The sequence below is a fragment of the Panthera uncia genome (assembly GCF_023721935.1).
Source record: "Panthera uncia isolate 11264 chromosome A1 unlocalized genomic scaffold, Puncia_PCG_1.0 HiC_scaffold_17, whole genome shotgun sequence".
Classification (NCBI taxonomy): domain Eukaryota; kingdom Metazoa; phylum Chordata; class Mammalia; order Carnivora; family Felidae; genus Panthera; species Panthera uncia.
This window is the reverse complement of record NW_026057577.1, coordinates 140,590,104-140,606,663: the sequence shown is the minus strand read 5'-3', so window position 1 is coordinate 140,606,663 and position 16,560 is coordinate 140,590,104. Positions and strand designations below refer to the sequence as shown.

Below are 16,560 nucleotides of genomic sequence, written 5' to 3'. Positions count from 1 at the left end.
AAAGGAAAAATAATCTTTTAAAAAAAGACACCTGATTTATGAAAAGGTGCTGAAAAGCGAAGGAAACAGCGATGTCTGCCAGAAGGTGTGGCCAATTAAAGCTCAGAGAGTCCACACTGAGGGTTTTGGGGGTTTTTTTGTTTTGTCTTATTTTACTTGATGATTAGATTGTAAGAAAGTAATACTCGGCAGCAGAGAGGCGGGGAGGCTGGGGTGAAAGGCGGGGGGGGGCTGCTGAAAAGGGAGGACCCATCTTCACTAGGACCCTCAGACAGGAACCAGGGAGGAGGCTGAAGACTCAGAAACCCCCAGAGCACGGAAGGCAGGCCTCTGACTACGGTGCCTGTGAACCACAGGCTCTCAGCAGCTCTGAGCTTTGCCACCTCTCTGCCCCAAGATTGGACTCCATACTCCCTGGTGCCCGAGAGGACCCAGGACTCACAAGGAAAGTGGAGCTCACCTCTGAGGAGGGGAAAGAGGGTGGCCGGGGCCAGTGGGCTCTCATGGCCAGGCATGGCCTCTACAGATGTCCACTGATGACAGATAACCTCCTTCCGGGCAGGGTGAGCCTACGTGCCCCTGGGTGGTGGAACAGCTCTCCCATATAATGAGAATATATTTTATAAATTAAAATTTTTTAATGTTTATTTATTTTTGACAGAGAGAGAGAGAGAGAGACAGAGACAGAGCATGAGCGGGGGAGGGGCAGAGACAGAGAGGGAGACACAGAATCCGAAGCAGGCTCCAGGCTCCGAGCTGTCAGCACAGAGCCCGATGCGGGGCTCAAACTCAGACCGCGAGATCGTGACCTGAGCCGAAGTCGGACGCTCAACCGACTGAGCCACCCAGGTGCCCGCCCCCCCCCCCCCCCCCCCCGATTCCTACTATTCTAACAGCATGGTTTTCTACTACTCCTCGTTGCAGATATGTAATATTTTAAGAACATTAAGGGTTAAATAGCTTTGGTAGAGAGGCCTGGAAACCTAGCCACAATTTATAATATTTCTATAGCAAAATGTATTCTAAATGCGTTTTATGAATTATAACCACACAGGAAGCTCAGACAATACTAAAAAACACATAAACAAACATAAAGCCATTACAGGAACCCCTCTAGGTTAGTCCACTCGCTACTGTTTACTCAGCAAATGTTTAGTATACAGAAAGAGCAAACCAGGGAGCCTCATCAAATTTAATTCCAGATGGCATCTCTCTGCTGTCACCAGGCACCTGGTGCAAGGGTAATCTTATCCTTAGCACAGCATCATGATGATGCAGATAAATTTCCTTCCCCCAAAGTCCTCAGGCATTCCGGGCCCAAATATGCAGAAATGTTTTTGAATTTTCCACATCACTATTTCATTAAGGCAAATGGCTGAGAACTGACTGCATTCTAATAAAGCATTTTTACATGTTGAAGGAAAAATGAATATTCATAGTATTTGCATTTAGGTAAAAATGCAAGAAGCTCTCATTTACAAAGAATGTGACCAACTTGTCCCAGGAAGGGAAGGAGGAGGGAGGGAGGAAAGGAGGGAAGGAAAGGGAGAGGGGGAAGGGGGAGAGAGAGACGGACACACAGAGGGAAAAAAGACAGCTACACAGACACTATTCAGGTAGCTCCCACCATTTTGCATATTTTATACGCTCTCTCAGGCAAGCAATTTCAAACATTGCACTAAATTTATTAACAAATGAACATGAATGAAATGGAACTCCTTCTCTTCCCTTGGAACCGGCTCTCTTCAAGTTTGGTGGCAAACTTTACACCCTCTCACGCCCTGTGGCCAAGCCCACCTGATTCTAGAAGGTGTTTCCTTTTGGTTCTCCCTCCCCGCCGCAGCCCTATGTTAGGCCACCTCTCCTCTCTGCTGGTTTCCTTGCCACGGCTGCTCTCACCTCCAATTCATTAGCCACGCTAAAACCAAAATTATCTTTCAAATACGCAAATCCAAGCACACCACACCCCCACTGGGAACCTTCAAAGTTTCCCACTGCGGTCAGGACCAAAGCCAAACTCCTTACCCGGATGAACTGGAACCTTGCCGGTCTGGGGTCTGGGTTCCACTGGTCCTGCCACCCTGCCCCTGCACCCTCCCAGTCTGGTTCCTTGATCAATTTGCGCTAAGCATCAGTCACTCCTCACCTGGAATCCCCTGCTTTTCAGAACAGGGACATACTATCCTCCATGGGTCTCTCAGCTGGAACAGAGAGCTTCCTGACCCTTAAAGTTAAAGGTTACTCTTAGAGGATCCCAGGGGAGATTGACCCAAGGAGAGCATATTTTGTAGAAAGTGCCTGTCTGTCCCTTCCCCATATCCTATGGGATAATCACTGTGCAGCCAAGGATCGCATCCTTTTTCTTAGTCTGTCCTTAGTGACTAGCGCTGTGCTTGGGACATAGTAGGTGTCCAAGAAACATCTGGTGAATGAACACATTCATGAAGACCTATTTCCTCTGTGTTCCATATTTCCCAATTATTTAACCAGCGCAAAGGCTCCGAAACAGCACGGTAAGTACCTGGAGAAGGAGGTTACAACTTTTAGCTCACTGAGCACCCACCACACTTTAACTTAGCAAAAACACCTTGGTGGGTCACTGCCATAACTGTCAACACAATTGAGAATGGCCTGGTGCCATTTGTATGTCTAAATGAGAGAAGGGGTCAATGGTATATGCAACTGTCCTCCTTCAACTCTGTGACAGACAGCAGCCTATAATTAAAAGTAGATGCAGCCTATCATTTCAAAAAAGCACGTTACCTAAATCCCAGTATTTCAACTTAAAAAAAAAACAAAACAACCCAAAAGCCCCAAGGGGTGAGAAAACTGAGCCTTAAAACTCTTCTCCCCAAAGTAAAAACAAACAAACAAACAAACAAAAAAAAGCAGCAGCATTGCTGGCACCCATGCTGTAAAATCCAAGTGTTACCAGCATCTTCATTCAGCACGCTTCTGTCTGCCCCACCCTCGCTGGCTCCAGTTAAAGGAATCTCCTTTCTGCAAGTCACTGTATCGATACAGAGCAAGAAAAAGGTCAGACGGTCAAGGCTAGTAATAAACAGGTGTAGCCACAGCGTAGCGGGCTCAAAGTCTTAGCAACACTGCTTTGCACACGTGCAGCGCTCCATGCTTTTCAAAGCACTTGAGTGTCCAGTCTCTATGTGGCCTGCACCTCCAAAAGAAGGTACGCAAGCCCTTTATCCCTATTTGACAGTTGGGAAAACTGAAGCCCGCTGAGGTCAAGTTCTCTGCTCAAGGTCACAGAGCCAGTGGGTCCAGGGATGGAGGTCAAACGCAGGGGTCCTGTCAGGAGTGGGTGGTTTTTTTGTTTTTGTTTTTTTTCCCCCTCCAACCTGGTTGTGCTCAGCTTGGACTGCTGACAGACACTACTGGGCAGAAGGAGCGGGGAAGAACCGAGAAGCCACAGGAACTCGGTGCACCTCTGAATGAGTGCGAACCATCTGCACTCTCTCTGCTCTCCAGAGTGGAAGGGAAATAGCCAGGAGAGCAGGTTAAACAGAAGGAGCCGTGGTCAGGGTGGCAGAAAAGCGAGAAAGCTTTGTCTTCCAGTTCCCCTCAACATCACTGGCTCTGCATTTCCCTACAACACAGTCAACACAAACCCTCTCCGATGAGACTCCAAGCATGCGCCATCCGTCCCAGGAGCCAGGCTGCTCCGCTGAGGCTGAACCACACAAGGCACGGCTATTCAATGCACTCATCTCTGAAGTGGGAAGGTGACCCTCCACAGTGCATGCCCCGTGTCTAGGGCAGGGCCTGGCATCCAGGAAGGTCAGTAACTTTTTTCTCCTCTCCCAAGTATTCACCTGGGACGTTTTAGGAAGCACATTTCTTGAGCATCACTGAACTCATCGAAAAGCACTTTTCTCTGCCTTGAAAGCTTTAGGAGCAGGTATTTTCCAGACGTATGCAAGTGAAGCCAACACAATCCTTTCTTTCCTGTGCTTATGCCTAGCCCCATGCAGAGTAGGGATTTGGTCCAAAACGTGCCTACTGAAAAGAATGGACGTCCTGAAACAGTTTAAAAGTGTTACCTTCTGTAACACTGATCTGTCAGCATTAAAAAAAAAAATGCTTTTAATAAAAGAAATCATTTGAAGGAGCTGAGCACCATGTGGCTTTGAGAGAACTCGCATGCAAATTCCTGGGGGCGGAAGTCACTGGACTGTGAAACAGCATCCAGGCAAGGAATGCCTGTGGCACACTCCCACAGGGCACCTGCAGGGTAGACTGGAACTTTGCAGGAGTGTGGTGCCGTGCCGAAGCCTTGAAGAGGGGCACACGTACGTCAGTATTTTGAGTATTAATCCAAGGAAATAATCAGATGTGTGCAAAGATTTCTGTACAAAAACGTTCCCAAGCATTATTCAAGATAGAATGAAGCAGAACCAACTTGAACATCTAACCACAAGAGAATAAATAAGTTATAGCATATCTATGCGAGAGAATGCTAGGAAGCCATTAATCATCACATGCTAGATGAATACTTAACGTCAAGGGCAGCTGCCTACGTATAAAATGGAAAGAAGTTACGATATTGTTTTAAATGGCATGCGGGGGCACCTGGGTGGCTCAGTCAGTTAAGCATCCCACTCTCGATGGTGGCTCGGGCCGGGATCTCACGGCTTGTGGGATGGAGCCCTGGATTGAGCCCATGGTCGTGAGCACACAGCCTGCCTGGGGTTCTCTCTCTCCCTCTCTCTCTGCCCCTCCCCCTACTCTCTCTCTCAAAATCAATAAATAAACATTTAAAAAAAAGATAAAATACATGCCAAAAAACAACCAAAAAACAAAAAAAAGAGGCGAGAAGCACACCAGTGGTAAAATAAGAGACAGCTGTTCTGTCTAGGTGATTAGGTTTGCACGTGGTTCTTATTCTGGATACTTTTACTTATTTTCCTCCCCTTTAGAATGAAAATGAACATCTGTAATTACAATAGATTAATATATGTTTTTTTTTTTTTTTTAAAGAGAGACCCTCTTCAAAAGCCACAGGCATTCCCAGTAGCTTATGACGTCACTTAAAACTTCTCCCTTCTGATAAAATATACCTAACAGAGAATTTAGCATTTTTACCACTCTTAAGCATGCGGTCCAAGCGGCATGAAGGGCATTCACGTTATGGTGCAGCCATTGCCACCGCCCATCTCCAGAACACTGTCCTTCCCAGCTGAAGCCGCACCCGCTGAACAGGATCCCCCCTAAGCCCCGCCAGCCACTGTTCCCCTTCCTGTCTAAGGCTCTATTCCCCGGACCTCATCGCAGTGGAATCATGCCACAGCTGTCCTTCTGTGTCTGGCTTCTTGCATTTAGTGGCATATCTTCAAGGTTCATCTGTGTGGTGGTATACATCACCACTCCATTCCTCTGGAAGGCGGAGGAATAATTCATAGTAGGCATATACTGCATTGTTTTCCATGGTGTTAGTTAGTTTACTTGTTTATTTATTTACTTATTTTTATGTTTTATTTCTTTTTGAGAGTAAGAGGGACTGAGCACAAGCAGGGGGAGGGGCCGAGAGAGAGGGAGTCACAGAGTCCGAAACAGGCTCCCGGCTCTGAGCTGTCAGCACAGAGCCCGACGCGGGGCTCGAACTCACGGACCGTGAGATCGTGACCTGAGCCGAAGTCGGACGCTCAACCGGCGGAGCCACCCAGGCGCCCCACGTGGTGTTAGTTTTTAAATCAGACTTTAATTTTTATCATGGCTGAACAGCAAAATCATCAGCAGTTCATACACGTGAAGGATCAGAATTGAAAACACCAGAGAGTACAAGGAACAAAGTTATGTTACACGGAAAGCCAAAGTCTCCACCTAGCTAGAATCCACTAAAATCTACAATATCAAGCCATAGCTGGCCACCGGAATAGTGGTTACCTCTGGGGGACCGGCACTGGGGAACCTTCCGGGCTGATGGAAACGATCCATAGCTGGGCTGCGGTCTGGGTCACACAGCTATGCATTGGTCGTCTGTCAAAACTCATGGGACGGTACACGTGAGTCCTGTGCATTTCACCGGATGTAAACCGTAAACCGTACCTCCATTTTTAAAAAGAAATGAAACACAGGCCTGTCAGGACCCCCTCTGAAAGAAGATGCATTGGCCTAAAAGAAATCTGAGTAAATAAGAATTCTAGAAAAACAAGGCGGTTCAGCCCACGCCCTTCGGTGGCTGTCCACTGTCCCTGCGAGTGAGTCCAAGCCCATCCCCTTCACTGCTCAAACACTGGTTTGTCTAGGGAAGTCTGGTAAACACAGGGTTTACGAACCACCCGTGCCAGGGAACCTGCCCAAATTTGGTCAACGGCCCGACAGGTGTGCGGCCCGGGGGGTGTAATACCTAAAAGTATGTGCCTTTGTGTGGGAGTAGAAAGGAGGTGCATCTTGAGCACCTGTCAGGCTCCGGGTGATGTGATGCTGCATCTGGAAAGGGAGGAGATAAAGCCCCAGAACCCATTGTGAAGAAAAACCAGGTCTCCGAGCCTATGCTAGGGAACCGCATTCGCGCGTGACATCTGGGGCTGAGAAGAGACACTCTGACTGCCTCATTTCAGATCGGGCTGGCTGTGAGGTGCCTTTCTAGTTGTTTCTTTGCTGGGCTCGGCTCGAATCCCCAAGAGGTGGACGTTACCTCTTTCTTATTAAGCACGGCTATTTGTTTACTCTCCTCCGTGCAGTTTGTCTTTATAAAATGTCAACTTCAGGCCGCACATGGTGGGAGGCCTCAGTGTCCCAGCCACAGTGAGTTTCCTGCCAAGCCATTTAAAGCCCTCAGATGTCAGACAATTTTTTTTTTTGTGATCTGCTGTTCTAGATTCGCTACACTACTAGTCCCCTCTATTAAAATGCACGGCCCGGCGGCCAGCAGATCTCCGGATTCAAGAGCGCCCAAACTTTTTATTGTCTTAAAAGCAGCTTTGGAAACAGAACAGGCACACCTAAGCCAGATGGCAAACTAGAAACTGACAGTCAGAGAGTCAAATACTTCCTTAGACTTAACGTTGTATTTTTAAGAAACTAAGCGGGGATCTTGAAAAGCTTATTGACGTGGACTCATTGTCACTTAGTTGAGACAATGACCTGGAGTGACCAACTCTCAGAGCCTGGGACTGCTGAGCCTCAAAGCTTCCTGACCCAGACCGGACCTCTTCGGGTCTCTCACAAAATAGGCCACTGTAACTTCTCACGGCCTAGGAAGTCACAGCTACAACGTCTGCCCCCTCCCATCCCTGGCTCATCTGGCTCCCTAGAAAAAGTCGCATTAACCTGCCAGCAGACATCCCTCTTTTCAGCCACGTCATTCCAACTCAATGTCCCCGGGGGGCCTCAGCGTCTCCTCACCAGTCACCTCTGCAACTGCTTATCCAAGGATTCCCACTTTTGCTCTTGATTTCCTCCCAGCCTCAAGTCCCCCCTACTAGCTGTGGTCTCTGTCCAGGCAGGGACCAATGAGGCACGGGAAGCATGTGCTGGTGAATGTGGGCTCGGAGGTATGACAAGGAGTCACACACAGACCTTCCCCCGCCCCCCGAGGTTGGGGACAGCGATGTCTACACACATCAGGAAAATGGCTGCACATTTATACCGCCAAACCCACGCTTCCAGGAAGGTAATCCTCGAACAACACTGAAGGTGTCAGACTCTTCCAGAGCCTTGCCCATCTACGGATACCAAAATACCATAAAAAGTGCGAAAGCCAGCAAGGACCTGAGAGCAAACTTAGACCACAATGTACTCCCTCAACTAGAAACAAGGCCGGGGGCGCCTGGGTGGCTCAGTCGGTTAAGCAGCCAACTTCAGCTCAGGTCACGATCTCGCGGTCCGTGAGTTTGAGCCCCGCATCGGGCTCTGTGCTGACAGCTCAGAGCCTGGAGCCTGTTTCAGATTCTGTGTCTCCCTCTCTCTCTGCCCCTCCCCCGTTCATGCTCTGTCTCTCTCTGTCTCAAAAATAAAACGTTAAAAAAAAAAAATTAAAAAAAAAAAGAAACAAGGCCAGTCCGTCTGTCCTGGGACCGTGTGACATTTCCTGAACCAGAGGTACAGGCTGTTTCTGATAACTCCTCATCTAAGGGGGAAATTACCCCCTTTGTCCTGACAAATAACCGAGGTATCTCCCTTCCCAGGATGGGCTTTGAAAACGTCTTTTGGTGTGACGGAGCGATCACAGAGAAGCGGCAGAAACGTTGTGATGCACACGTCTGCTGAGAGAATGTCCTCTCTGTCACTTTCAGCTCATGGGTCCTCAGCACCGTCGGTGGAATCTGGTTGGAACAGCAGGTGAATGGTTCCCAAACCATGAAAGTAATACAAAACCCACAAAAGCAAACCCTGAATGTGTAGGGCTTGCTGTGAAGTCTGCTCTTTTACCTCTACTGTGCCTCTGTTTTCACCTCTGCAGATGGGGTGCTTCCTACTCTGATGACAAGGGCACCTAGAGAGAAGGAGGCAGGGGGTGACCACGGCCAGAGGAGAGCTATCACGTCACAGCTGGCACAGCCTTCCTGCTCTGTTACAATTACTGAGCGCCTCGCTGTTACAATTACTGAGCGCCTCGCTGTGTGTTATCATAAACTGCACTGTGCAATTTACACATTTTGGTCCGTGCCCTTCTGATTGCAAAAGTGTTTCATGTCTGTTTTCTCAACCAGGATCCAAGCAATTTGAGGGCAGGGAAAACAACCGTCATAAGGTGTATATGCTTTTTCCCAAAGGAGGCCTCCGAAATGATTTATTCTTCACTTTTCACGGAATTCTACTGTTTTAGTTTCTGAGACCCAGGGCAGATCTGAAGCAAGAAATTAAAAAGTACTCATCGTGTATTAAGTATTGTTACTAATTATTATTTTATTATTTTTATCATCTTGGTTAGTGCCAAACTCTTTAAGTGTTTTGAGTATCACCTGTCAGCATATATCCCGGATTGCCTAGCACAACAGATACTTACAAGACACCAAAAAATGTTACATTATGTCCTGCGTATATACTATATTTATTTAATATGCTAGGCAAACGTGCAACACCTATTTCCAGCAACAATAATTATCATACTAAAAAAGAAAAAGAAAACCAATGACCTGCATTTTAAAGGATAAGCTTCAGTTAGCAAAAAAACGCACTTCGGTCGGGAGCTCATAGCCCGATAACAGTGCATAAAACAGGGTTTTCTGTATTTCTATTGCACCTCCACAGAAACTCGTCAAATTGTAGGTGCTGAAAAATACCAGATTGACTTCTTAAAATGCAGGCATCACCCAAGTCACTCTGGTATGAATTTCACAAGGTTTATTTATCCCAACTCACACAGCCATTGAAAAAGAATGATTTTCCATCTGGGGACTCTCATCTTCCCATCCCAACATAACCCGTCCAAGTCAGACAAGGGAGAGTGAAAAGACACAGAAACCGGATTACCGACCCCTGGCATACACTCGGCGTTTTGCATCGAAAAGGTGAGATGGTACTATAAACGGAAATTCTTAGGGCTCACTGCTTTAAAAAAAATGTGACGTACTCCTAGAAAGAGAGTTAGATACTATCTTCATATATGAAGTGTTTATCTTTTGAAGGATATGCTTGGGAAGAAGTATTCTGACAAAGTAGTAGTTAGGCTAGTCATCAAACCACTCAATAAATAAATAAGTGAAGAAACCCGCCGCAGGATTATACCTCCGTGGCTTTAGAGATAATCTACTTACTTAAGTGCATCGAAAGGCAGGTACTTTAAATGCAGATGTACATCTAAAGAGAACTGGGAAACACCATGGAGAACTGAGTATCAATTGGACTAAGGAGGTCACGGTGTCCTTGACTAAATATGGACTGCCAGAGAAGAGTGACCTCATTTTCTGTGTATGAATGAAAAACAGAAAAAGGCACTAAATTATGCCAGGCATAAAGCCCAAGGCAGTCAGAAAAAAACACATTATCTACTTATTATACAAAGATGCTCTCTGAAACCTTCTACTGCAGGAAACAAAAAACCTCAGCATTGAAACAAATCGGGGAAGAAATAGGTGAAGGGGATCATGAGGTACAGACTTCCAGTTACCAAATAAATAAGTCACGGAGGCGGAAAGGACAGCATAGGGACTACAGTCAATAATACTCTGGGGCGCCTGGGTGGCTCAGTCGGTTGAGCGTCTGACTCCGGCTCAGGCCATGATCTCGCGGTCCGTGAGCTCGAGCCCCGTGTCGGGCTCTGTGCTGACAGCTCAGAGCTTGGAGCCTGCTTCAGATTCTGTGTCTCCTCCTCTCTCTGTCTCTCCCTCCCATGCTCATGCTCTCTCTCTGTCTCTCAATAATAAATAAATATTAAAAAAAAATAATATTGTAACAACCTTGTACAGTAACAAGTGGTGACCACACTTACCAGGGTGAGCACTGTGTAAGGTACAGGATTGTGAAATCACTGTGTTGCAGTATGGCAACTATTCTTCAATAATAAAAAGTAATAAAAAATTAATAATACCATTGCAAAAAACGTAGGTGCTCAATAAATACTAAAGGAACAAAAAATAAACAACGGAATATACAGCAAAGGCAATTACCGCATGCTTGTGTCATCAAATACTGGGCTACTATTAAAATCATACTTGGGGAGCCCGGGGGGCTCGGTTGGGTAAGTGCTCAGCTTCACGAGGTTGAGCCCTGCGTTGGGCTCTGTGCTGACCATGAAGCCTGCTTGAGATTCTCTCTCTCTCCCTCCGCCCCTCCTGAGCTTACACTTGCACGCATGTGCGTGATCTCTCAACTACAAATAAATAAAACTTTAAAACCATACTTAAATACCTCCAAGTGACATGGGGAAGAGGCCTCCGTGTGAAACATATACGTATCTCGGTTATGGGGAACAAAACTGGCAGGAGCTAGGCAAAATGTTGAAGGAGCTTTTTTTCTTCAGAGTGGAATCAGGGGTATTTTTAACTTTTTCCTCCATTTTAAAATCCTTATCCAACTTTTAAACAGCCAGCATACACTATTTTTATAATTAGAAAACAATTAATGTCATTTTGAAATGTATTCCATTAGTACTGAATAGGTGGGAAAAAAAAGTCCCCCCCCCCCCCCCCCCCCCCCCCCATGATTACTAGGAAACCTAGCCTGAGATAGCCATTTCCGGCTTCAGGTACTTTGCGCAGTGGAACATACACAGGTCAGTTTCAGTATCACTTAAGGCAAGCTGCCTGGGGAGTCCCTTGCATCACTTAGGGACCTCGGATGGACACACACTCCCTTCCCAACAGTGGCCAGTGTCAGATACTCACCCTTTTCCATTCCTGTACCTCCTGGTCTGGGTGGGTGGGGGTATGTATTTCTCTACTTAGGAGACAGAAAGGACATGTATACAACTATTTTTCCTGGGCCTCCCTTTTTTTCCATTTTGTGATATTAGTAACTTGAGACCCTTATACTGTGAAAGCCTAACGGTAGGTTTCCTAAGTTAGGAAGGGCTCTTAGCATTCCTACTGCCCATCTTATGCTACTAATTATAACACTCCATATACAAAACTCTCTGTTCACAGATAAAAACTTTAGGTCTTTGAATTATCATACTGGACCCAACCAAATTCAGTGAATCAATCATTCGGGGCAACGGGAAATACCCACAGTTATCATTTTGGTGTGAAAAAGGGAATTGCCTGACACTTGGAAGACCACATTTCTTCTTTTATTTATTTTATTATTATTATTATTATTATTATTATTATTATTCTTGAAAGCGAGAACGTGAGCATAGGGGAGGGGCAGAGGGAGAGAGAGAGAATCCTAAGCAGGCTCCACACTCAGTGCACAGCCTGACACGGGGCTTGATCCCACGACCCTGGGATTGTGACCTGAGGGGAAATCAAGAGTCAGATGTTCAACCCACAGAACCCCCCGGGTGCCCAGAACACATTCCTTCTGAATTGAGAACAATTTCAACCTTCTTGTCTCCTTCAAAGTCTTCAGAACAAACTTGTACTTAACGCTTTAAGTGTCGTTAAGTAGCTTGTAACAAAGTTCACTGATTTATCCAACATAATTTGGTGAACTTGGCTTTTAAGGAATTCGAAGACTTTGTACCAAGTTTAGTTTTAAGCAGAAATAACAGTCCTTTAAACATAGTGACAACATGGGCATCTGCAGATATTTTAAAGAAATACATTGTTCAAAATCTATTTTAGCAATCTGTAGTGCTCCAGTGATAAAGACTAAGTAATTTCTAAACAATTTTATTGTGAAGTATCAGTTGCTTATCTTTTTGTTCCCTTTTAACAAAAGCCAAAATAAGACACACTGTTGATTTATCAATATGAATTATCTGTATAACTTGGTTCTTCCGTGAACCTCTTGGATCATGGAATTTTATGATTGTCTTACATCATAAATTCAAAATCTGACAGCTAAGATCAAGTTTAAGCCCAGGTTGGGAATCAGAAAAGCCAGAACTTATCCTAAATTTCTAAGAACTCCTGGGTGGATTTCAGTGATGAGCCTGACTGGAGAAGGCAGACAGCAGAATGACTAAGGGCCCAGCAGATGTGGGCTTGAATCCTGGTTCTGCCCAGTAATACCTGTGTGATTTTGGACAAGTGACTTAACACGTCTAAGCCTCTCAGTCCTTCCTCATTGACAACATGTGCTGAGATGCTTTAAGCACATACTGAGTGGTCTGTGAATGGAAGCAATTAACACTTTTGATTTTCAGTGTATAAAAATAGAGATAAAATTATAATTCTAGATATACTGCCATTATAAAGTGTTCTATGCATCTATAGGGTTCTACAAACATTATTTTAGTTTCTGCAATAATGGATTTATCCTCATTCTTTCCTACGGTGCTTCTGTTTAATATTACAAAGCAGGTCATTTATTCCATATAGTTTTGTTCCCCTGTGTAGATTTCAACCCTCCCTCACCACCCCCCCCCACCAAAGTACCACCACCACCAAAATTTAAAATGTGATAATAGTTTTTGCTAGTCTTGCTAGAATACTCCATAATATTTGGGTTTCCTCCCTGACTGACCTATGAAATTACAGGGAACTGTATACAACAGAATGTTCATGGAGAATCTCAGGAGGCACTGAATGAATCATTACAGGCTTCTTCCTTGCCCCTCCCCCACATGCACTAACAGCTCTGAGATAATTTATGACTATATAATTCCTTTACACAGTCACATCTGCGTTGTTTATTCAAATTGCAATGGAATCTTGTATACAGCTGGAATCCCATTTTTTGTCCATATATTCTGTCCATAAAAGTTCTGTCCATATATTCTACAGGAACAACAGAGATGTTTATAACCATTTAAAAAAAAAAAAAAACCATCTAAGAAACATTTTAAGTCATTTTACTATCTTTTTGCTCTTGACAAGTCAGAGATGCAAAAGCTAATGAGATGTTTTCCTTGCAATTTTGCATTTCTCTATCATCTGCACAGCATGCAACCCAAAGGCTGCTTTGACCTTTGACCTTTGCATTACATTAGTTACATTTCCCTTGTTACATTTCTTCTTTAGGGTTAGTCAGTTACTGAACTATGAAGCACTGTTGGTTCAAGGGAAGGTATAATATACCTGCCCACTCTCACAGAAGATTGGCAGAGATCTGCATGTGTCCATCTGTCTAAACTATGATTAAAAACTCAAGTCAAGAGCTGCATATTTTCTGAAGTCTAAAGTAGACCTACTTTTGCAACCAGGTTCATTCTTCCTCTTTGCTGTCGTGTTTCCAAGTAATTGGGGTGAAACGCTCCTCTGTTCTTACCACATGTGACCAGGTCACTCTTCAACTCCTACTGTTAATTCTCTTCCTTCAGTTTAAAACTAAGAAAAAGTAAGTTCCACCCCTCTAACCTTGTCATATTTTGCAAGACAATTATCAAACAACACTGGCAAAAGAAGGTTTGGCAAACCTGTCGATTTCTTTCCCCCATCCCTTCACCCCTAACTCTGACAAGCTATCTCGACCACCAGACAGCCTGCACCCTCATAAATGCACTGGCGCTTAAGGGATAAGGACCTCAAACAACACTTGTTGATAAAGCTTCTGTGCAAAAAGACAATGCTTCTGGCACTTTGCTTATGTAAGCTATGATAATTAGGTTAGCAATGTTTTAAGAAGGCACTTGAATTATTAGACCCACAAGGATAAACCATCTGTATAACTGTTTATATGTCTAGCGTCCCTTTTGTGACCTCAGGAGAGATCCTTTCCCTTACGCTGAAATCAAATCCTTAGGTATATCAGCCTGGAATTAAATCAAGGCAAATGTGAGGCAATACTATGTTATATTTCAAGTCATTTAGTTACGACAAAGAATACTCTTATCTTCACCAGTTATCCCATATAATCCTCCCTCCCCACCCCCACCACACACACACACACACACACACACACACACACACACACACACACCAGTTCAGGGAGAAGTGATCAAGTAAGCTGGTGAGCTGGTGAGTAGCCCGGGCTTTCTGACCACCTTTGGGGTGGCTCCAAGAAAATAAGCCTTAAAATAGTAAAAGGTTCGGGTGTCTATATAGCACTTGACTCATCTAAAATGTGAAGTGTAGTAAATTCAGGTCCTGAAACCTTTCCGTAGATGATAGGAAATGCCCGAAGTCACCAGTTAACTAGGAAAGAAGAGATGGTGAGCAGGAAGGAGATGGAGAGCAGAGAAGCCCTTGGGGGACCCTGGAAAGCAACTGTCAGAGCAAAGTGGCAATAGAAAAAAATGTAAGATTTCACCAAGGGAAATTAGTTGGCTTACTAGACAAAGGTCTCTAGAGACTATACTACGTTGCAAACACTTATTGGCAAGAAAATTTGCAGAAAAAAAGCAGCTTACAATGTGGGCTAAGTATTAGTGAGCCTGTAGAGTTGCAATCAATCAAAAGTTCTGAGTACAGAAAGACCAATCCAAGCCAATCCTCATCTACTAGAGGAGTCAAACAAACCCCCTTCTGAAAAACTGGATTTGGAAAACTAAAAGTGCACTAACATAGGTGCATTTTCTATATAAACATCCCTCGAAGTCTCTTGACTTACAGGAAAAGAAATAAGGTACTACAATACCAGGAGTGTGGCTCATCACACGCCCGGCCGGTTTCCACACCTGCCCATCAAGGAACTGACCCCCTCCCCCCTACCATCCTCTTCCTGGCCTTGAGATGTAGCCGCATCCCACCAGAGGCCCTGCAAAAACGGTCTCCACAGGCAAAGTGCAGAGTACCAGTGCCCCTCTGCTGAAGAGTCTGCAGTGCTACATTTGCAATGACGCCACATGGAGAGAAATGGGGAAAAGCACGAAAAAGAAGCAAGGATGAGAAGGCAACAAACAAAAATGTGCTCCCCTCCTTTAGTGGTCCAAGAGAGAAAAAAAATAAACAAACGCCAAACTACAGATGGCCAACGGTCGGCTTATCATTTGGCCACCCGTAATCCATACCTGGGCAAAAAAAAAAAAAAACAAAAAAAAAAAACAAAAAAACCCCCCCAAAATGAGAAGTACCTGGAAACCAACTTGGACACACTGTAATGCAAAATCTCCCCATCATCGCCATCACCATCACCACCAACACCGGATAAATAAAAACCAAGCACTTGAGCTATATATATGCAACTACTTACAGACCTGAGGTTTACATAATAACAAATTACATAATACTCCTGCTGTGCACTAAAAACCCTTCTATAGGTGAAGCTCTAATCCCTCTGGTCTTTTAACATTTTCCGGAGAGAGCTGGAAAAGTCTGCTGAATAATTGGGGGCAGGGGGGATGGAGTGCTGGAAAAGTCATCCTTGACAAGCTGCAAGCCCAACCAAATGTTCTAGGATAAAAAAGGCACTCGCAGCAGGTGACTCCCTGCTGCTCTCATCCCCTGGCGCCCGGGTGTCTAAGGCCAAGAAGTGCGAGCGGGGCGCGGGGCGCGGGGTTCAGGGCGCAACTGCCCGGGCCGGGCGGGGGGCGCGGCCGGGGCTTACCTGCTCCCCGAAGTCGATGGCTATGTTGGTGATGCCCAGGGGCACCAGGAACCGGATCAGGGGCCAGTAGTGCGTGAGCGCCGGGAATTTCACCATAGTCCCCGCCGTGGGCTGACCCCACACACATCTGCCGCCGCGAGGGGACTCTGCCGGGAGGCGCGGGGCGAGTGGGCCGAGCGGGGGCGCGGGCGGACGGAGGCCGGGTCCGGCGGGGCCTCGGGGCGGCGGCGGCTCCTCCTCGCGGCTGCGGCGCCCTCTCCAAGCGCGGCTGCTCTAGCAGGAGATCCGCAAGCTCAAGTCCATCCCCGCTGCCCTCCCACACAACAAAGATCTGCCGGGAAAAAAAAGAGGAGGGACAGCGGCGGCAGCGGCGGCGGCGGCGGCAGCAGAAGGTTCTGCTGACAGCGGCTCCATTATAAGCGCTCTGGGGCCCGGAAATAAATAAATAACCGCGCGCACGAGGCGCCGCCGCCGCCGCCGCCGCCGCCGTGCGGAGGAAATCAGGGGCGGGCGCGGAGGCGCGGACACCGCCGGCGGCCCCGGGGGCGGGCGGGCGGCGGGCTGGGG

The 16,560-nt window shown here is 46.1% G+C and overlaps 1 protein-coding gene across 1 annotated transcript in view; it reads right to left on the bottom strand.

Moving 5' to 3' along the window:
- The window catches only part of ANKH (ANKH inorganic pyrophosphate transport regulator), a 137,425-nt gene extending 120,947 nt beyond the window's left edge, over positions 1-16,478 (bottom strand). The window contains exon 1 of the mRNA XM_049648762.1: positions 15,994-16,478. Coding sequence (XP_049504719.1) covers positions 15,994-16,089 — 96 coding nt within the window. The 5' untranslated portion in view covers positions 16,090-16,478. The remainder of the gene's footprint in view (positions 1-15,993) is intronic.
- Between the last annotated feature and the right edge of the window lie 82 nt (positions 16,479-16,560).